Genomic DNA, 22200 nt, shown 5'->3' with positions numbered 1-22200 from the left:
CTCTCTCTCTCTCTCTCTCTCTCTCTCTCTCTCTCTCTCTCTCTCTCCTCTCTTGTATTCTGTTGGTGTTTCTTGTTACTGTAATTCCTGTTGACTTACCTAGAGTGTCCATTTCCAGAATTCCTTCAGCTTGTGTTGTCTTTGTTGCTTCTATTTCCATTTTCAGAGTTGAACAGATACATTAATTGCCTTTAACCCATTATTGTTTGTTTTCTTGCTTTTCTTGGCATTCTTTAAATTATGTACTGGGTTTATTAATTTCCTCCATTTTTTTCATTGCCTTTTTCTAGATTTATTTAAAGAACTTATTCATTTTCCCTTTAAGAACATCTTCATAAATTTTATATTAAGGTGGCTTTCTTGCACTTTAGAGGTGTTGGAATATTCTGAGCTTGCAATAGTGGAATGAATGGGCTCTGGGGGTGTCATGTTTCCCTGATTGCTTAGTTGTGTTTGTACAATGATTTGTACATCTGGATTTGGAGTGAGTACCAGTCTAGGCACCTGTTTCTGTCTTTGTTATTGTTGGACACTGAAAGTCTTTGTTTTCTTTGTTGTTTCTGTTTGCTCTCTGGTCTTCTGGCTAAGGTGACTGCTGATTGAGTCGTGGGTCTCTTTCCTAGTTGGTGATTATACTTGTGATATCATGAAGCCTCTGGTCCAGCAAACGGTTATCTGCCAAGTTTGGTTCTATAACTCTGTTGAGCTTTGTGGCCTGTGATATGGACAAGGTTCTTCTGGAGTTCAGGATACTAGCATGGCCTCTGGAAGGGTAAGAAGCTCCCAGGAGAGTTGTGGGATGGGCCATGACACTACACTGGGTGGTTTCAGGCAAGGTATGTGATTGACTTATCTCATTTATAGTAACCTGACCAATATTCTGAGTGTGGACCAGGAATCTGTTATTAGAAGAGAAATGTTGATTGGAGCTATACTGAGTATGGTCAGAATGGGACAGTGATCATAGGTGGGGTTGAGGAAGATGGCCTGACTTCTGGTGGGGTAGGAACCCTCTGCCAGAGGTGAAGCTAAGATATGGTGATTAATACTTAAGTATACCTCCAAAGAATGTCAATGAAAGTGTAGTCATGAACAAAAATTTTATTTATTTATTTATTTATTTATTTATTTATTTATTTATTTATTTTACATTCCAAATGTTGCTCCCTTCCTAGGCCCCCATCCTAGAGTCCTTACTCTCATTTCCCCTCCCCTTTGCCTCTGAGAGGGTGTACCCTCCCCTCAACAAGGCCCACTTCAATGGGGCATCAAGTCTCTATAGAATTAGGGTTATCCTCTCCACCTGGGCAAGACAAAGCAAGCCTCTGCTATATATGTGCCAGGGAACTCAGACAAACTTGTGTATGCTATTTGGTTGATAGCTTAGTTTTGGACAGCTCACAGAGTTCCAGGTTAGTTGACACTGTTGGTCTTCCTATAGAGTTACCATCTCCTTCAACTTCTTCAATCCTTCCCCTAACTCTTCCATTAGAGTCCCCAATCTCAAACCAATGCTTGACTGTATCTGTCTCTGTCTCTGTCAGATGCTGATAGAACCTCTCAGAGTACAAATATTCTAGGCTCCTGTCTGCAAGAACAACATAGCATCAGTAATAGTGTCAGCATTAGGTAACCACCCATGAAAAGAACCCTAACTTGTGCCAGTCACAGAATGGCCCTTTCCTCAATCTCTGCTCTATTTTTGTCCCTCCATTTTTGACAGGAACAATTATGGGTCAAAATTTTTTTTTTAAGGTGAGTTGGTGATCCTATTCCTTCACTGAATTCCCTATCTCCTGAAGGTAGTCTTTTCAAGTTCCATCTCCCCACTGTTGGGCACTTCAGTTTAGGTCACTCCCATTGAGTCCTGGGAGCCTCTGGCACCCCAGTTCTGTGAGAATTTCTAGAGATTCCCCTCCATTCCTGAATGCTGGGGCATTATGCCTTCACTGGACTAAGGGCTTCCCCTCCCATTGATGTCAGATAAGGCCATCTTCTGTTACATGAGTACCTCCATGAGTATTCTGATTGGTGGTTTAGTCCCTGGGAGCTCTAGGGGTCTTTTTGGTTGGTATTGTTGTTTTTCCTATGGGGTTGCAAACCCCTTTATGTCCTTCAGTCCTTCCCCTAACTCCTCCACTGGGGTCCCCGTGCTCAGTCTAATGATTGGCTGCAAGCATTCATGTCTGTATCAATAAGGCACTGGCAAAGTCTCTCAGGAGAACAGGTATATCAGGCTCCTGTCTGCAAGCATTTCTTGGCATCAGCAATAGTGACTGGGTTTGGTGTCTGTACATTGGATGGAACCCCAGGTGTGGCAGACTCTAGATGGCCTTTCCTTCAGTCTCTGCTACACTAATTGTCCCCATACTTCCTTTAGACAGGAGCAAATCTGGGTTAAAATTTTGGAGAAGGATGGGAGGCCCCATCTCACAACCAGGGGCTATGCCTAACCTTTACAGATATGGTCTCTATAGGTTCTCTCTTCACTTTGTTTGGTATTTCAGCTAATCTCTTCCCCATTGGGTCCTGGGAGTCTCTTGCTTTCCTGGCATCTGGAACATTCTGGTGGCTACACTTCGTTACCCATTCCCCATTGCTATACAACTCTGTTCATTTTCTCAACCAACTGTACATTGCTCGTGTCTCCTCCCATACCCAATCCTGCCCCCTTTTTTCCTCCCCCTCCTTTCTTCCTCCCAAGTCCCACTCACCCTCTACCTTCCTTGATTATTTTGTTCCCCCTTCTAAACAGGACTGAAGCATCCACACATTGGTCTTACTTCTTCTTCATATGGTCTATAAGTTGCATCATGGGTATTCCAAGATTTTTTCCTAATATCCACCATGTGTGTTCTTTTGTGACTGGGTTACCTCACTCAGGGTGATATTTTCTATTTCCATCCATTTGCCTGTGAATTTCATGAAGTCATTGTATTTTTTAGCTGATTAGTACTCCATTGTGTAAATGTATCATGTTTTCTGTACCCATTCCTTTGTTGAGGGACATCTGGGTTGTTTTTCAGCTTCTGGCTACTATAAATAAGGCTACTATGGACATAGTGGAGCATATGTCCTTGTTATATGTTGGAGCATCATTTGGGTATATGCCCAGGTGTGGTATAGCTGGGTCCTCAGGTAGCAATCTGTCCAAATTTCTGAGGAATCACCAGACTGATTTCCAGAGTGGTTGTATGAGCTTGCAATCTCACCAGCAATGCAGAAATGTTCCTTTTTCTCCACATACTTGCCAGCATCTACTGTCACCTGAGTTTTGATCTCAGGATTCTGACTGGTATGTGGTGGAATCTCAGGATTGTTTTCATTTGCATTTCCCTGATGACTAAGGATGTTGAACATTTCATTAAGTGCTTCTCTTCCATTCGAGATTTCTTAGTTGAGAATTTTTTGTTTAGCTCTGTATCGCATTTGTTAATAGTTTTTTTTATTTTGTTCTTGGAATTCTAACTTCTTGAGATCTTTGTATATATTGGATATTAGCCTTCTATATGATGTAGGATCAGTAAAGATCTTTTCCCAATGTGTAGGTTGCCATTTTGTCCTATTGACAGTGTCCTTTGCCTTACAGAAGCGTTTCAATTTTATGATATCCAATTTGTCTATAGTTGATATTAGAGCCTGGTCCATTGGTGTGCTTTTCAGGAAATTTCCCCCTGTGCTGATGTGTTTGAGGCTATCTCCCAATTTCTCTTCTAATAAATGCAGTGTATCTGGTTTTATTTGGAGGTCTTTGATCAACTTGTACATGAGCTTTGTACAAGGAGAGTAGAATAGGTCAATCTGCATTCTTCTACATGCTGACCACCATTTAAACCAGCACCATTTGTTGAAAATGCTGTTTTTTAAAAAACTGGATGGTTTTAGCTCCTTTGTGAAAGATCAATTGGCCATAGGTGTGTGGGTTCATTTCTGGGTCTGCAATCTTATTTTATTGATTTACTTGTTTTGTCTCTGTGCCAATACCAATTGGTTTTTGTCACTATTGCTCTGTAGTACAGTTTGAGGTCAGGGATGATTATTGCTCTAGAAATTTTCTTATTGTTGAAAATAGCTTTTGATATACTGGGTTAATTTATTGTTCCAAATGAATTTGAGAATTGCTCTTTCTATCTCTATGAAAAATTGAATTGGAATTTTGATAGCGATTGCATTGATTGTGTAGATTGCTTTTGGTAAGATGGCCATTTTTGCTTTGTTAATCCTGATGATCCATGAGCATAGTAGACCTTTCCATCTTTGGAAGTCTTCTTCAATTTCTTTCTTCAGAGACTTGAAGTTCTTGTCATACAGATTTTTCACTTCCTTGCTTAATTTCACACCAAGATAGTTCATATTTTTGTGACTATTGTACAGGGTGTCATTTCCTTAAATAGTTTCTCAGCCCATTTATTCTTTGAGTAAAGGAAGACTACTATTTTGTTTGAGTTAATTTTGTAAACAGTTACTTTATTTAAGTTATTTATCAGGTTTAGGAAATATCTGGTGAAATTTTTAGGATGACTTAAGTATAGCATCTGCCAGTAGTGATAGTTTGACATATTCCTTTTCAATTCATATCACTTTGACCTCCTTTTGTTGTCTAATTACTCTGACTAGAATTTTGAGTACCATATTGAATATAGATAGGGAGTGAATGGGCAGCTTGTCTAATCCCCAATTTTAGTGGGATTGCTTCAAGTTTCTCTCCATCTAGTTTGATGTTGGTTGGCTACTGGTTTGATATATATTGCTTTTACTATGTTTAGGTATGGGCCTTGAATTCCTAATCTTTCCAAGACTTTTACCATGAGGGGGTATTGAATTTTGTTTAATTATTTTTCAGCATCTAATGATATTATCATGTGTTTTTTTCCTTTGAGTTTGTTTATATATTGGATTATGTTAATGGATTTCCACATATTGAACCATCCATGCATAACTAGGATGAAGCCTACTTGATCATGATGAATGATTGTCTTGGTTTGTTCTTGGATTCGGTTTGTGAGAATTTTATTGAGTATTTTTGCATCAATATTCATAAGGGAAAGTTGTCTGAGTTCTCTTTCTTTGTTGTGTCTTTGTGTGGTTTGGGTATCAACATAACTGTGGTTTCATAGAATTAATTAGGTAACGCTCCTTCTATTTCTATGTTGTGGAATAGTTTGAAAAGTATTGGTATTAGGTCTTCTTTGACAGTCTCATAGAATTCTGCACTAAAACCATCTAGTCTTGGGCTTTTTTGTTTTGTTTTGTTTTTTGTTTTTTGGTTGGGAGCCTTTAATGACGACTTATATTTCATTAGGGGACACGGGAGTATTTATGTAGGTTATCTGATCCTGATTAAACTTTGGTAACTGGTACCTGTCTAGGAAATTATCCATTTCATCCAGATAACCAGTTTTGTTGAGTATAGATAGGCATTTGTAGTAGGATCTGACAATTTTTAAAAATTTTTTCAGTTTCTATTGTTATATCTTCCTTTTCATTTCTGATTTTATTAATTTTGATACTGTATCTGTGCCCTCTGGATAGTTTGGTTAAGGGTTTATCTATCTTGTTGATTTTTCTCAAAGAATCAGCTCCTGGTTTTGTTGATTCTTTGTATATATAGTTCTGTTTCTACTTGGTTGATTTCATCCATGAGTTTGATTATTTTCTGCTGTCTATCCCTCCTGGGTGTATTTTCTACTTTTTGTTCTAGAGCATTCAGATGTGCTATAAAGTTGCTAGTGTATGCTCTCTCCAATTTCTTTATAGAAGCATTCATAGCTATGTGTTTTCCTCTTACTATGGCTGTTATTGTGTCTCATAATTTTGGGTATTTTGTGCCTTGATTTTTGTTAAATTCAAAAGTCTTTGATTTCTTTCTTTATTTCTTCCCTAAGTAAATTATCATTGAGAGAGAGAGAGTTGTTCATCTTCCATGTGGATGTGGGCTGTCTGTTGTTTGTTGTTGTTGTTGAGGACAAGGCTTATTCTGTAGTGATCTGATAGGATGCATGGGATTATTTCAATCTTCTTGTACCTGTTGAACCTTGTTTTGTGACTGATTTCATGGTCATTTTTGGAGAAGGTACAATGAGGTACTGAGGAGAAGGTATATTCTTTTGTTTTAGGATAAAATGTTCTATAGATATCTGTTAAATTCATTTGGTTCATATATTGTTAGTGTCATTGTGTCTCTGTTTAGTTTCTGTTTCCTTGATCTGTCCATTGATGAGAGTGGGTTGTTGAAGTCTCTTACGCTTATTCTATGAGGTGCAATGTGTGCTTTGATCTTCAGTGAAGTTTCTTTTATGAATGTGTGTGACCTAGCATTTGAGGCATTGAAGTTCTGAATTGAGAGTTCATCCTGAAACATTTTTCCTTTGTTGAGTATGAAATGTCTTTCCTCATCTTTTTTGATAACGTTTGGTTGAAAGTTGATTTTTTTCTTTTTTAAAATGGGTATTCCAGCTTGCTTCTTGGGACCATTTACTTGGAAAAAAATTTCCAGCCTTTTACACTGAGGTACTGTCTTTCTTTGTCACTTTATGCAGCAAAATGCTGGGTCATGTTTATATTTCGAGTCTGTTAGTCTGTGTCTTTTTATTGAGGAATTGAGTCCATTGATGTTAAGAGATATTAAAAAAATAATGATTGTTGCTTCCTGTTATTTTTGTTGCTAGAGGTAGAATTATGTTTTGTGGCTATCTCCTTTTGTTTTGTTTAAAGAAGTTTACTTTCTTCCTTTTTCTTGGGCATAGCTTCCTCTCTCGTGTTTTAGTTTTCCCTCTATTATCTTTTATAGGGCTGGATAAAGTGTGGAAAAATAGTGTTTTAATTTAGTTTTGTCATGGAATATCTTGGTTACTCAATCCATGGTAATTGAGTGTTTTGCTGGATATAATACTCTGGGCTGACACTTATGTTCTCTTAGGGTCTGTACTACATTTGCCCAGAATCTTCTGGTGTTTAGAGTCTCTGGTGAGAAGTCTGGTGTAATTTTGATAGGTCTGTCTTTATATGTTACTTGATCTTTTTCCTTACTGCTTTTAATAGTTTTCTTTGTTTTATACATTTGTTGTTTTGATTATTATGTTACTGGAGGCTTTGTGTTCTTGTCTAAACTATTTGGGGTTCTATAGGCTTCCTGTATCTTTATGTTCATCTCTTTCTTTATGTTAGGGAAGTTTTCTTCTATAATTTTGTTGAAAATATTTAATGGTCCTTTGAGTTCATAATCTTCACTACCTTCCATACCTTTTATCCTTAGGTTTGGTCTTTTTAATGTGTCCTGGATTTTCTGGATGGTTTTTGTTAAGAGCTTTTTGCATTTTGCCTTTTCTTTGACTGTTGTGTCAATGTTTTCTGTGATGTCTTCTTCTCTTGAGATTCTGTCTTGTACCTCTTGTAGTCTGTTGGTGATACTTGCATCTATGACTCCTGATCTCTTTCCTAGGTTTTCTATCTCCAGGGTTGTCTCCCTTTCTGATTTCTCTATTGTTTCTATTTTTATTTTTATTTCTTGGGTTGTTTTATTCAATTCCTTCACCTGTTTCATTGTGTTTCCTTGTGGGTCTGTGGTTCACACATGGGTGTGGGTCCTATTGGGCTGATTTTTGAGTCCTGTGTGTCTGCCATGGCTCAGGGAGGCAGAAGCAGCATGGGAATTTGACTGTGTTTACTCCACACAGTGCTGGGGCAGACGCTGGGCTATGAGAAGCCACCAGGCTCCACTCCAGGCCTCAAGAGATCTCAGTCTGAGACCCTGCAGAAGCAGGGCTCTTGGGTCTCAGCCCTTGGGCACCCAGATGCTGGTGAGAGACCACAGAAAGACTGAGATGGGGACGTATGGACTGAATTGGCCCACAGCTGAGAGGGGCAAGGAAGAGAAGCTCCAGTAGCACCCTGTGAGGTAGTGAGACTCTTGGTTGCAGCAGCTCACTTGGCTGGGTCATGGCTGGCTTAGCTAGCTTGCTTGAGTTGGTAGGCTACATAGCTGGATTGCTGAGAGGTTCTCAGTGGGAGATTAGACAGATGCTCAGTAGTTGAAGGCCCCCTTCATAGTTCTCCTTGGTGGGCCCCAAGTATGAGAGGAAGTCCATGGTTTTGAAAGGTTTATTCTCATGGTGGAAAGTGGATGAAGCTGTACCCCATGTCCTCAGGGTGGGCCTGAGTTTAAATATCTTTTGCAAGGAGGAGGGTCTGAGAAGGAATGCTTAATTGTCTATGCCCTCTGGCCTTTACGTATCTCATTAATATGGAAAGCTCTTGAGGCTCCGAGGCCTGTAGTCATGCCCTCTACCTGTGCTACCTGTGCTACATGATCTAAGGGCACAAAGATTTCTTTGGGAGGGGCTATGGGCAAGTGAAAGGAACCAGGGCATAAGAGCAAGGCCAAACACCTACCATCTCATTAGGGTATTATCCAGGGTTTGAGGCCTGTGCTCGACTAGATACCCAGCTGCCTCTGATAGCCCACCATCCCACATTTCCCTATACTTCTTTAAGAGATTTATGTGTTTACTCTTTAAGGGCTTCTACCTGCTTATATGTACTCTCCTGTAAACCTTTAAGAGTCTATGTTTTTCAGTAAGTCCTCAATTTTCACCATGAAATGTGATTTTAAATCAGAATCTTGCTTTTCAGGTGTGTTGGGTCATCCAGGGCTTTCTGTGGTAAGAGAACTGAATTCTGATGATGCCAAGTAGCTTTGGTTTCTGTTGCCTATGTTCTTGTGCTTGCCTCTCGACATCTTATCTTTTGTGTTAGCTGATCTTGCTGTTTCTGACTGGAGCTTGTTCCTCCTGTGAGCTGATTAGTCTTTGGTCTTAGGTGTGTCAGCACTCCTAGAAGAACAGATCTCTATGGGTTGGATTTGGGTGTGGATAGCTGTACACAGGTCCAGGACACAGATGGGAACCAGAAGGACCATGTCTGCTTCATGGTTTCTGGGTCCTGGGGCTCTTGGAGAGACCCATTTGTGTCAAGTATTAGGGCAGGAGTGGTGGTCTCATCTGTGATCTTAGGTTTGTCAGCACTTCTGGGAGACCAGCTATCTCCAGGCAGAATTGGGGTGCAGAGAGTTGTAAGCAAAGGGTCAGCTCCAGGGTGCAGATGGAAGGTGGAAGGTGATTTGTTGATTTTTAAAAATTTCCTAGTTTACATTATTATGTCTCTATCTTTGTTTCTGATTTTATTAATTTGAATATTGTCTCTTGGCTTTAATTAGGTTGGCTAAGTGTTTTTCTATCTTGTTGATTTTTTCATGAACCAGATTTTGGCTTTTGCGATTCTTTGAAATGTCTTCTTTGATTCTAATTGGTTTATTTTATCTCCAAGCTTGGCTATTTCCTGCTTTCTACTCTTCTTTAGTGTGTTTGCTTCTTTGTGTTCTAGTTCTTTAAGGCATGCTGTAAAGCAGCTAGTATACGATCTCTCCAATTTCTTTATGAAGAAAGATAAAGCTATGGATTTTCCTATTAAAAGTGCTTTCATAGTGTCTTATAAGTTAGTGTATGCAGTGACTTCATGTTCATTGAATTCTAGAAAATCTTAATTTCTTCCTCTATTTCTTCCCTGACCAAGTTAGCTTTGAGTAGAGAGTTGTTCGGTTTCCATGACTATGTGGGCTTTCTGATCCTGTTCTGTTTTTTCAAACTGTAATTTATACTCATTCACACAGGGGTTATAAACACAAAAAGGCAGGACGTGGGGAAGGGGATGACACTGGGGCGTGGGTGTTCAGGGGGAATACAGATATTTTTCAGAACAGGGTATCGGCTGCCTATGATTCACTTGTCCTTATCTAAGCTGGTAATAGCTGCCAAGGCTACCTATTTACATGGTCTATGACTACTCAGGCTGGTAAATTGTCACAAAAACTGCCTGTTTACAATAGCTTATAGCCATCTGTTTCAGTGTTTATCCACAGAGACCCAAGACTTGGTGTTAGTATACATGTATAACAGGCCTATTGCTGATTTTAGGCCTATGGCTGATTTTAGACCTTCAGTGTATAAGCAGGGCTGCCCCTGACATCTCCTCCCTTCTCTAAGTATAGAAGGGCTGCAGTGATTCTAAACTTGTGAAGGCGAGGATAGAGGCCTAACCTCCAATAATTGAAGGGGACCTTATAATGGCTCTGGTACCCCTATCATTGACCAGTGAGGCATGAGGGCCATTCCTGGAGAGGGGATACTTTTGACATCAACACCTATGTAGTCAGGCTTGTCCCTCAGGGAACCCAGAGAGATATTTTTAAGTTTTATTTATATTCCCTTGCAGTGCTTAGCCTCACAGCCTAAGCAAGAATTCAGATTGCCTGTCAGAGGGGGTTCTAGGTAGCCCCTCTCTGCCTGGTCTAGGGGGCGGAACTCCCCTCTTTTAGGTTGGGTGGAGATGGGTTTTGGGAACACCCTGGATAAAGTAACAACCTCATCTTGAGTCTTGTGGTTCTCAATAGCTAACTTATGATAATGTATCTGAATAGGTTTTGCTACCAAATTATTTATCTGTTGTTTCACAGAGTTAGTCAGCCTATTTGAGACCCAGGGACCAGAAGAAATAAGCAAAAAGAACCCAAATAATGGTCCCAAGATGAGAGGAGGTAGGGTTTGACAACCCTGGAGAGGTTGAAAACCAATTCTTGTACCAGCTTTCATCTTTCTCTTTCTCTCTCTGACTTTTCTCAGGGCCTTCTCTGACCTTTTTCATGCTCTCTTTAACCATCCCTGTCTTGTCTATGTAAAGGCAATATTCTTCTTTAAGGGCTGTACACAGTCAAGAGCTGTACACAGCCTTTTCTATTATAATAGAGTAAATCAAGTCCAATAAGGATCTTTGCGATTTTTGGAGGTCTCTTCAGACAGCGAAACGAGGGATTTCTTCAGATTAGTGATGTCAATCTCTAGCTGTTTGATGTTCTTGTCAATGGCCCTTCGAAGGTCTGAGTAGTATAAGTTCGGAGGCCAGCATCTAGATTAGAACTTCTAACAGCAGACATCACGGGTGATTCATTTTTACCTGGAAAGGAAAAAGAAGGGAATTCTCAGGGAGATTTCTCTTCCCTGGATGTAAATTGTTATTCATCGTATTTATGGTTGGGTCTGGCTTTGAGGGGGTATCTATTTATTTCATTAATCTTTTTGGTAGCCAATTAGCTGTGCCTTCTGTGGTATCAAACAGGCATATCAATCCTCAGCCCCATAAGGGAACTGGGTCTGGGCTATTCCCTTTAAGGGTAAGAGGGTACTTCCCAATATCTGTGGCATAGTTTTTATTGGTCTCGGTGATGCCAGAGGCAGTCACCAGCAGATTTGCCATGAGCTTTCACTTTTAGAGAGTTAAAGGCATGATGGAGAGTATTTCACGGGGACTCCTTCTGGGGGAGGGGTACCATTCCCCCTCTTTTGTTTTTAAAGCCAATTTTTCAGGGTTCTTGTAAAATCACCAACTGTCACTCCTTCCACACTAAGAGAGTCATGTGGACATTATTTAAGGAAATATAAATCTATATTAATAATCTCTTTTATCAAAGGACTGTTATAGCACAGCCGACAACTAATCAGACTATATAATATATCGATTAATTGTTGGGAGCCGACTCTGAGCTGAGGGCGGCTATTATCTTTGCAGCCATCTTGAGCCATGTACCCTGACAAGAGACTTGTTTTCAACAGCCTACAACAGCACACATAATTATCTTGATCCTTTCAGTCAAGGCCAGGCAATGGTAGCACATGCCTTTAATCCCAGCACTTGAGAGTCTCAGGAGAGATATAAAAGGAGCAGTCAGAGGCAGTCAGACTCAGAGCAGATAGACTCAGAGCATACAGACTTACTAGACGGAGAGACTAGACAGAGACAGACTCAGATAGAGTCAGGCAGACAGAGTAGACAGATTGACTCAGACTCCGTCTCCAGCAGGCAGATGACCAGACTTTGTCTTGCATCCATTCTTCGCGTCCCCATCCCCACTCTCTCTCTCTTGCTCCCTGACCTGTGGACCAGAACAGCAGAACAGCTCGTTACAAAGTGGCGCCCAATATGGGACACGAACCCATGACCCTGAGATTAAGAGTCTCATGCTCTACCGACTGAGCTATCCGTTCTTTGCATCCCCATCCCCACTCTCTCTCTCTTGCTCCCTGACCCCCAGACTGGAACAGCAGAAATGCTCGTTACAATTAATAGTAGCTTCTTCTACTTTTTCAGAGATTACTTCTCTTTTGTCGGTTAATTGTTGAGAGAAATTAGGATTTACATCTCTGTTGAGAAAATTAAACAGAGACTTAAATTCTTTTGTGGCGAGCTTAAAATAAGTTCTTAGCAAGTTAACATCTCCTAGAAACCTTTGAAAATAATATGAATTAAGTAATATCTCTCTATCTATCTATCTATCTATCTATCTATCTATCTATCTATCTATCTCTATTTCTCTCTCTTTCAGACCCTTTATCGGTTTTTTATTGGATATTTTACATATTTAACTTTCAATGTTATCTCCTCTCCCATTCGTCCCCAAAATGCCTTATCCCATACCCCCTCCTCCTATTTTATGAGGGTGTGCTCCAAACAACCTCCCAGCCACATCTCCCTGCTCTCAAATTCCCTAAAACTAGGGAATCCAAACTTTCGGGGACCATGGCCTTCCACTTCCACTGATGTCTGACAAGGCCACCCTCAGTTACCTATATAGGTGGAGACAAGAGTCCCTCCCTTTGTGCTCTCAGGCTGGAGGTTTAGACTTTGGGATCTCTGGTTGAAACTTTTGATACGCCTAGAAAGGACCAAAGTACCCACACTTTGGGTACTTTCCTTCTTCTTCTTGAGTTTCATGTGATCTATGCATTGTGTCTTAGATATTGTGAGCTTTTGGGCTAATATCCACTTATCAGTGAGTGCATACCTTGTATGTTCTTTTGAGATTGGGTCACCTCACTCAGGATGATATTTTCCAGCTCCATCCATTTGCCTAAGAATTTCATGAACTCATTGTTTTTAATAGCTGAGTAGTACTCCATTGTATAAATGTACCACATTTTCTGCATTCATTCTTCTGAAGGACATCTGGGTTATTTTCCAACTTCTGGCTATTATAAATAAGGCTGCTATAAACATAGTGGAGATGTGTCCCTGTTGCATGTTGAAACATCTTTTGGGTATACGTCCAGGAATGGTATAGCTGGGTTCCCAGGTAACACTATGTTCAATTTTCTGAGATAATGCCAGACTGCTTTCCATAGTGGTTGTACCAGTTTACAATCCCACCAACAGTGGAGGAGTGTTCCTCTTTCTCCACATCCTCGCCAACATCTGCTGTCACCTGTATTTTTGATCTTAGCCGTTCTGACTGCTGTGAGGTGGAATCCCAGTGTTGTTTTCATTTGCATTTTCCTCATGACTAGGGATGCTGAACACTTCTCTAGGTGCTTCTCAACCATTCGAGATTCCTCAGTTGAGAATTCTTTGTTCAGCTCTGTGGTCCATTTTTTATTAGGGTTCTTTGATTGTTCAGAGTCTAATTTCTTCAGTTCTTTGTATAACTTGGATATTAGCCCTTTATCAGATGTAGGGTTGGTAAAGATCTTTTCCAAATCTGTTGGTTGCCGCTTTGTCCTATTGACTGTGTCCTTTCTTTACAGAAGCTTTGCAGTTTTTTGAGGTCCCATTTGTCAATTCTTGGTCTTAGAGCACAAGTCATTGGTGTTCTGTTCAGGAACTTTTCTCCTGTGTCCATGTGGTCGAGGCTATTCCCCCAATTTCTCTTCTATTAGTTTCAGTGTAGCTGGTTTATGTGGAGGTCCTTGATCCACTTGGAATTGAGTTTTGTACAAGGAGATAAGTATGGATCAATTATCATTCTTCTACATGCTGACCTCCAGTTGGACCAGCACCATTTGTTGAAAATGCTGTCTTTTTTCCACTGGATGGTTTTAGCTCCTTTGTCAAAGTCCAAGTGACCATAGGTATGGGGGTTCATTTCTGGGTCTTCTATTCTATTCCACTGATCCTCCTGCCTGTCTCTGTTCCAATACCATGCAGGTTTTATCACTATTGCTTTGTAGTACAGCTTGAAATCAGGGATGGTGATTCCTCCAGAAGTTCTTTTATTGCTGAGAGTAGTTTTCGCTATCCTGGTTTTTTTTTTTTTTTGTTATTCCAAATGAATTTTAAGATTGCTTTTTATATCTATGTGAAGAATTGAATGGGAATTATGATGGGGATTGCATTAAATCTGTAGATTGCTTTTGGCAAGATAGCCATTTTTACTATATTAATCCTTCCAATCCATGAGCATGGGAGATCTTTCCATCTTCTTCAGGGGCTTGAAGTTCTTGTCATACAGGTTTTTTACTTGCTTGCTTAGGTTCACACCAAGGTATTTTATATTATCTGTGACTATTGTGAAGGGTGTCATATCTATAATTTCTTTCTCAGTCAGTTTATCTTTTGAGTAGAGGAAGGCTACTGATTTGAGGGACTTAATTTTATATCCAGCCACTTTGCTAAAGTTGTTTATCAGGTTTAGGAGTTCTCTAGTGAAAGTTTTGGGGTCACTTAAGTATACTATCATATCATCTGCAAATAGTGAGATTTTGACTTCTTCCTTTCCAATTTGTATCCCTTTGACCCCCTTGTGTTGCCTAATTGCTCTGGCTAGGACTTCCAGTACTATATTGAATAGATAGGGGGAGAGTGGCAGCCTTGCCTAGTCCCTGATCTTAGTGGGATTGCTTCAAGTTTCTCTCCATTTAGTTTGATGTTGGCTACTGGTATGCTGTATATTGCTTTTACTATGTTTAGGTATGAACCTTGAATTCCTGATCTTTCCAAGACTTTTATTATGAAGGGGTGTTGAATTTTGTCAAATGCTTTCTCAGCATCTAGTGAAATGATCATGTGGTTTTTTTTTGAGTTTGTTTATATAGTGGATTACATTGTTGGATTTCTGTATATTGAGCCAATCCTGCATTCCTGGGATAAAGCCTACTTGATCATGATGGATAATTGTTTTGATGTGTTCTTGGATTTGGTTCTCGAGAATTTTACTGAGTATTTTTGCATTAATGTTCCTAAGGGAGATTGGTCTGAAGTTCTCTTTCTTTGTTGGGTCTTTGTGTGGTTTAGGTATGAGCGTAATTGGGGCTTCATAGAATGAATTGGGTAATGTTCCTTCTGTTTCATTTTTGTGGAATAGTTTGAAGAGAATTGGTATTAGGTCTTCCTTGAAGGTCTGATAGAATTCTGCACTAAAACTGTCTGTTCCCGAACTTTTTTTTGTGGGGAGAGTTTTAATGACTGCTTCTATTTCTTTTGGGCTTATGGGACTGTTTAGGTGGTTTATGTGCTCCTGAATTAACATTGGTAACTGGTATTTGTCTAGAAAATTGTCCATTTCATCCAGATTTTCCATTTTGGTTGAGTATAGGCTTTTGTAGTAGGATCTGATGACTTTTTTAATTTCCCCAGTTTCTGTTGTTATGTCAACCTTTTCAGTTCTCATTTTATTAATTTGGATACTGTCTCTCTGTCCTCTGATTAGTCTAGTTAGGGTTTATCTATCTTGTTGATTTTCTCAAAGAACCAGCTCCTGGTTTTATTAATTCTTTGAATAGTTCTTTTTGTTTCTATTTGGTTGATTTCAGCCCTGAGTTTGATTATTTCCTGCCTTCTACTCCTCTTGGGAGTATTAGCTTCCTTTTGTTCTAGGGCTTTCAGGTGAGTTGTCAAGCTGCTAGTGTAAGCTCCCTCCAGTTTCTTTTTGTATGGACTTAGAGCTATGAATTTTCCTCTCAGCACTGCTTTCATTGTATCCCGTAGGTTTTAGTATGATGTGTCATCATTTTCATTAAATTCTAAAAAGTCTTTAATTTCTTTCTTTATTTCTTCCCTGACCAGATTATTAATGAGTAGTGTGTTGTTAAGTTTCCATGTGAATGTGAGCTTTCCATTGTCTTTGTCATTATTGAAGACAAGCCTTAGACCATGGTGATCTGATAGGATGCAAGGAATTATTTCGTTTTTTTTTTTAATCTGTTGAGGCCTGTTTTGTGCCCAATTATATGGTCTATTTTGGAGAAGGTACCATGAGGTGCTGAGAAAAGGGTATATTCTTTTGCTTTAGGATGAAATGTTCTATAGATATCTGTTAGGTCCATTTGGTTCATAACTTCTGTTAGTTTCACTGTATCTCTGTTTAGTTTCTGTTTCCATGATCTATCCATTGGTGAGAGTGGAGTGTTGAAGTCTCCCACTATTATTGTGTGAGGTGCAATGTGTGCTTTGAGCTTTAGTAAGGTTTCTTTTATGAAAGTGGGTGCTCTTGCATTTGGCGCATAGATATTCAGAATTGAGAGTTCATGTTGGTTGACTTTTCCTTTGTCAAGTATGAAATGACCTTCCTTATCCTTTTTGATAGCTTTAAGTTGAAAGTCAATTTTATTTGATATTAGAATGGCTACTCCAGTTTGTTTCTTAGGTTCATTTGCTGGAAAAATTGTTTTCCAGACTTTTACTCTAAGGTAGTGTCTGTCTTTGTGGCTGAGGTGGGTTTCCTGTAAGCAGCAAAAAGCTGGCTCCTGTTTGTGTATCCAGTTCATTAGCCTATGCCTTTTTATTGGAGAATTGAGTCCATTGATGTTAAGAGATATTAAGGAGAGGGGATTGCTGATTCCTGTCATTTTTGCTAATAGTGGAGGCATTGTTTATGTGGTTATCTTCTTTTGGGTTTGTTGGAAGGGGATTATTCTCTTGCTCTTTCTAGGGTATAGTTGCCCTCTTTGTATTTGAGCTTTCCTGCTATTATCCTTTATAGTGCTGGTTTTGTGGAAAGGTACTGTGTAAATTTGGTTTTGTTGTGGAATATCTTGGTTTCTCCATCTATGGTAACTGAAAGGAAAGTCTTGAAAGGTACAAAGAAGCAAACAAACGAATCAATTTACCTATCTCAACTGTTTTTTTTTATGCATTAGAGTAATTCATATGTATAACTTTGGATACCTCAAAATCACCATTTGGGTGAAGAGGACTTAAAATGGTTATATATATATGTATATGATGTATATGTATGTATACGTATATATGTATGTATGTATATACCTCAAATCCTATGGTTACTGGCATATGATTCATCGACAGTTTGAACAGTGCTGGGAAAGAAACACTATGCCTTTTTCATGCTTGGAATGTATGTTGCTATGTAAGATCTATCTTTTTATGGGGAAAAAAAAAACATGCCTTGAGCATATTTGGCAAGCACTCTGACATCTAAGATATATCCTTAATCAGTCATTGTGTTTATAGTAAATTGTCTTTACGACACAAATCAATATTATTTGGTAAATTGAGAAAATTTCTTCGAGTAGTAATTAACATAAGAATAACTATAGTGATTATATAAATAGTTAAAAATGTAGACTTCTGCCTATAATTACTTCTTTGTTCTAGCCTAAGATTTAGATTCCTGACTGAAATTACTTTGTTCTAGCCTAGGGTTTAGATTTCTGCCTGAAATTACTTCTTTGTTTCAGCCTAATGTCAGATTCTTGCCTACAGTCCATTTCCTTGTCCTTGGCCTATGTAAGATTCCTTCAAAGCAGTCCATTTCCTTGTCCTTGGCCAATGCCAGATTCCTGCCAGGCAGCCCCCAAAACTCTCCACATCTCCCACTTTTTATTGCATAAACCAGACTGAGCCTGTCTTAGGCCATTTTGACAAGAAAGTTTTCCTTACCTGTCATGGAATATGCATTATCATAAGCAATGCACTCTAACTACATCAACAGTTTGGCAGCCAAAGTACATGACTTGAAATTGAAAACGTAACCCCAGAGAGAGTTATTAATTTAACAGGCTGGCAAGCCTTACCTTCACAGAGCCTTACCAACCAAAATGCCAACCTTTATATATATTTCCCATCCTTTCAGTAGTATTTAGTTGCCTGTATTCTTAAGTCTATGTCTGAGTCTCTGTGAGAATCTTCCTCTTGTTGAAGCAGGTCTACTGTGATTTTCATAGTTGAATTGTTTTATTGGCAACCACCTATTTGGGGTATCATATGTGTATCTTTTCTGATATTAATAGAACACACAATTTCACAAGTGTCTTGATTATTTGACTTTTCCAACTTTTCGGCCTAACTTCCACAAAGTTTCCCAACATTAGTAGCGGATGTGTGGTTGATTTTTTACGTTCTCCTGGGCACCCATCAGTATCGCTCATTCTACTCTCACCAATTAAATTATACTGTAGTCATCATCAGTTACAAAGAAAAAATGTATTTTGTGAGTTATAGGAGGTACACTTATCTGTGGGTATAAGGAAAATATTTAGAGTGAATTTATCCCAACTTTTAACATTGTAGGAGACTACATATGAATGTACTGTTACACAATTGTGAACACTGAAAAGCTGTGTCTTTTTTTTTTACACAGGAATGCCAATGAATTAATTTCCTTCCCAGTGGTTATTTCAGACATGATATAAAATAATATGACATTTAATAAAGCAAATACAATGTCTTTATATGAACACGCATTTTAGGTACCGAAAGAAAAAACAATTTGAAAAATTATCAATAATGAAGGCTTTCTTTTTGAACATCACATCTTGAAAGTATAATTGTTTGCCTCCATTTATGTATAGCTTTTGACTTCCAAAAAAATATGTTATATTCTTCACTAGAAGTCATAGCTTTATAAAGGAAGAGACACCAAAGTATATATAGTAGTTACAAAATAAGTGAGGAATATGAGTTCAGATTCATGGTGCCCACATCACACTGGGAATGGCAATAGTTACAGTGGAAGTACTCTTACAAGGATATGGGAAGATGATAAAGGAAAATTCCCAAGGCCCTCCTGGCATGTGTAGGAGTGGCAACATAGATATTTTGAAGAAGGCTGAAAAATGTTAGAGAATTTATCATGCACAGTTCATGAATAAGCATTATTGTGTGTACTCCAAATATATATGTATATCTAAACACACTAAAGACAGAAATCCTAACATACACAAAGGCAATGTTTGATACATATGCCAGTACACAAAAGGAAACTGTTTCCACAAATAGATTCAATTCAATAAGTGAGCTCTTTCACTGTATAATACTGTATCTCAGGAAATTGGTTGCTTAATAGAGACAATGGTACTTCATGGTTTTTTTGGCTGGAAGATCAGAAGATAGGACATTTTGTGACAAATTCCAACTTTATTCATGGGTAAAATTATGCTGTTTGCATATCTCGAGATCAGAGAAATCATGTTCGCCTTTTGTCTGTAATTAATAAGTATGTTCCTTCAGTATCTCATAAACTAGAAATGGCATAGCACAACATTTTAATTAAAACCATTCACTGGTAGAAATGAAAGTTTATGGTATGAAAACAGAAGTTTTAAACTGTAGAAACCATTGCACCAGATTTTTAGATATGATAATTAAGTGTTCCCCTTCTGAATGCTGAAATACTTCTTTGCAGGATCCGTCCATATAACTACCAGCTTGTTTTGGCCCTGTTATTTGCCATTGATGAGATCAACAGAAAGTCCCATATTTTACCAAACACCTCTCTGGGACTTGAAGTATATAATCTCCCACATTTTGAAAGGAATGTTCTGAAAAGTGTATTTTATTGGTTCACAGGTTTGAGCATTTTCATCCCTAATTACAGCTGCAGAAAAGAGAGCAAATCAGCTGCTACACTTACTGGAATATCATTGAAAACATCTGAACTCATTGGGAGAGTGCTGGATCTTTACAGATTTCCTCAGGTGAGTGATGTTTAGTCACGTAGCTTTTCTCACATTAAGCTGTGTGTAAAACAGAAGGGGAAACTGTAATTATTTAACTAAAGAAGAGAAACTGCAGAGACAGGAAAGACACATCCATATATTTAATCTTCAAATACAGAAAAGAGGATGAAGAGTGTATAGAGTAGTTTGAAACCTTGAAACCCTTCTGTAATTTTTGGGAAACTCTCAGCAAGAGAGATGTCAACTTAAGAAGCACTGATTACTCAGGGCAGTGGTGGTGCATGCCTTTAATCCCAGCACTTGGGAGGCAGAGGCAGGTGGATTTCTGAGTTCGAGGCCAGCCTGATCTACAGAGTGAGTTCCAGGACAGCCAGGGCTACCCAGAGAAACCCTGTCTCAAAAAACAAAACAAAAAGAAGACACACTGATTAATTTTTAATCTCTATCACTCCAATCTGTTGTTTAAGACTGGTTTTTACTGAAATTCTTCTTCTCCTATTTAAAGTACTATATTCCTTTTAGCTTACTTTTGGGCCTTTTGATCATGTTAAGAACGACCGAGGTCAGTTTCCAACTCTGTACCAGGTGGCTCCCAAAGACACATCTCTGATGTATGGCATTGCCTCTTTGTTGCTTCATTTCAACTGGACCTGGGTGGGACTCTTCATCACAGATGACCACAAAGGTACTCAGTTTCTATCAGACTTGAGAAAGGAGATGGACAGAAATAGAGTCTGCATAGCTTTTGTAGAAACAGTGACAGTCATGGGGGAATCATTATATTATATCTACTTCCACTCTATGGTACGTATTCTGGAATCATCAGCAAATGTAGTTGTCATTTATGGATACATTGCTTTTTTATTGAATACAGTAGTAAATGGATGGAACAAGTATATAACAAGAAAAGTTTGGATCATGAACTCAAAATGGAGTGGACAAGACTTTCTTAAATATAACATATTAGATTTATCCCACGGTAGTCTGACTTTTTCACATCATCATGGGGAGATTTTTGGTTTCACACAATTTATTCAGGAAGCCACCCCTACCAAGTACCCAGAAGATATTTATCTTCATTTCTTGTGGAACTGGTATTTCAATTGCTCATCTTTGGATTCTAGTTGTAAGATCGTTGAAAACTGTTTACCAAATGCCTCCTTGGAATTGTTGCCAGGGAATATTTTTGACATGGTCATGACTGAAGAGAGTTATAATGTATATAGTGCTGTGTATGCAGTGGCCCAAAGTCTCCAAGAGATGACTCTCAATAAAGTTCAAGTTGAACCACAGGCAAATAAAGATAGGAGTGTGTTATTCCTCTGGCAGGTAATATTTCTTTCATTGTATTGTAACATCAGAAATGTGACACCAGCTACTGTAAATGTTCTCAAACTAGTTATTGTAGATTACAGTTTTTATTTCAAGAAAGTATATGAGGTATTGTATATTAAAGAGATTAACAGGAATGCACACTGACGTCTATGTCCATGACGAGTGGGCTGTTGGAAGTTTTCATTTAAAATAACAGTTCTGACTTTGATTACAACAGCAGCAATATTTCTCTTGGTAATGCCTCAGTAGGGAAATCCAGCTTTCCTGTTCATTTCTCACAAAAGAGAATAAAACTACACACCAAATATCCCTGTGCACAACTAGAATGGTTGTGGCCTCTAAAAACTCTTGACTCTCCACCAAACACAAGTAATCTTATGTTTCACACTCAGGATCCGAAAAAATATGAAAATAGAAGGAGGTTGCTAGCTTTCATAGAAGTTGAGATTTGTTTTCTGTGTATCCTTTGATCATATGATCATGCTTGGGTTAGTAAATTCTCTGAAACAGGCATTTTAGAAACCAAATAGTAGTTATTTTCTACTGATCATTCCTTTGTGGAACACCATAGACACTTAATTTAAAACAGCATTAACATAAATTACTTTCAGGAAATAACTTCTTATTTGTAGTTCTGTTATGACTCTTTGACTCCAAATTTATCAAAATATTTCACATATGTTTTAGCTTCACTCTTTTCTGAAGAATATTGAAGTGAAAAATTCTGTTGGTGATCATGTGTTTCTGGATGGGAAGCAAAAGGCAGATACAGAGTATGATATTAATAACCTTTGGAATTTCCCAAAATATCTTTCACTATTTGTGAAAGTGGGGACATTTTCTCCAAGTGCTCCCAAGGGGCAACAATTGTTGATATCAGAAGATATGATTCAATGGCCCATAGGATTTGAAGAGGTAGGTGTGGTTATTATTTAAAAGATCCTAGTGCATGTAAATAACAAATCTGTGCTTCTGGATTGCACAGCCATTGACGGTTCATTTGGGCACCATCAGTATAAGGAATTTTACTGATTGATTATTCTGGTAGATGTGTTTCCAAATATTTTCTGACTATTTTTTATTCAAAATCAGGATATGGATTAATATAATAGTTTGTCACAAAACATCA

At 38.5% G+C, this 22200-nt stretch overlaps 1 protein-coding gene across 1 annotated transcript in view; it reads left to right on the top strand.

The window, feature by feature from the left end:
- LOC114634913 (vomeronasal type-2 receptor 116-like) overlaps window positions 1–22200 on the top strand; it is a 64782-nt gene that overhangs the window by 6053 nt on the left and 36529 nt on the right. Inside the window, exons 2-4 of the mRNA XM_028783519.1 lie at window positions 19463–19754; window positions 20259–21065; window positions 21759–21986. Of these exons, the coding sequence (XP_028639352.1) occupies window positions 19463–19754; window positions 20259–21065; window positions 21759–21986 (1327 nt within the window). The remainder of the gene's footprint in view (window positions 1–19462; window positions 19755–20258; window positions 21066–21758; window positions 21987–22200) is intronic.

The sequence above is a fragment of the Grammomys surdaster genome, unplaced genomic scaffold (assembly GCF_004785775.1).
Source record: "Grammomys surdaster isolate TR1022 unplaced genomic scaffold, NIH_TR_1.0 1149, whole genome shotgun sequence".
NCBI classification, from domain to species: Eukaryota; Metazoa; Chordata; class Mammalia; order Rodentia; family Muridae; genus Grammomys; species Grammomys surdaster.
Note: the sequence above shows the minus strand (reverse complement) of the source record. Positions and strands in the feature narration are given on the sequence as shown.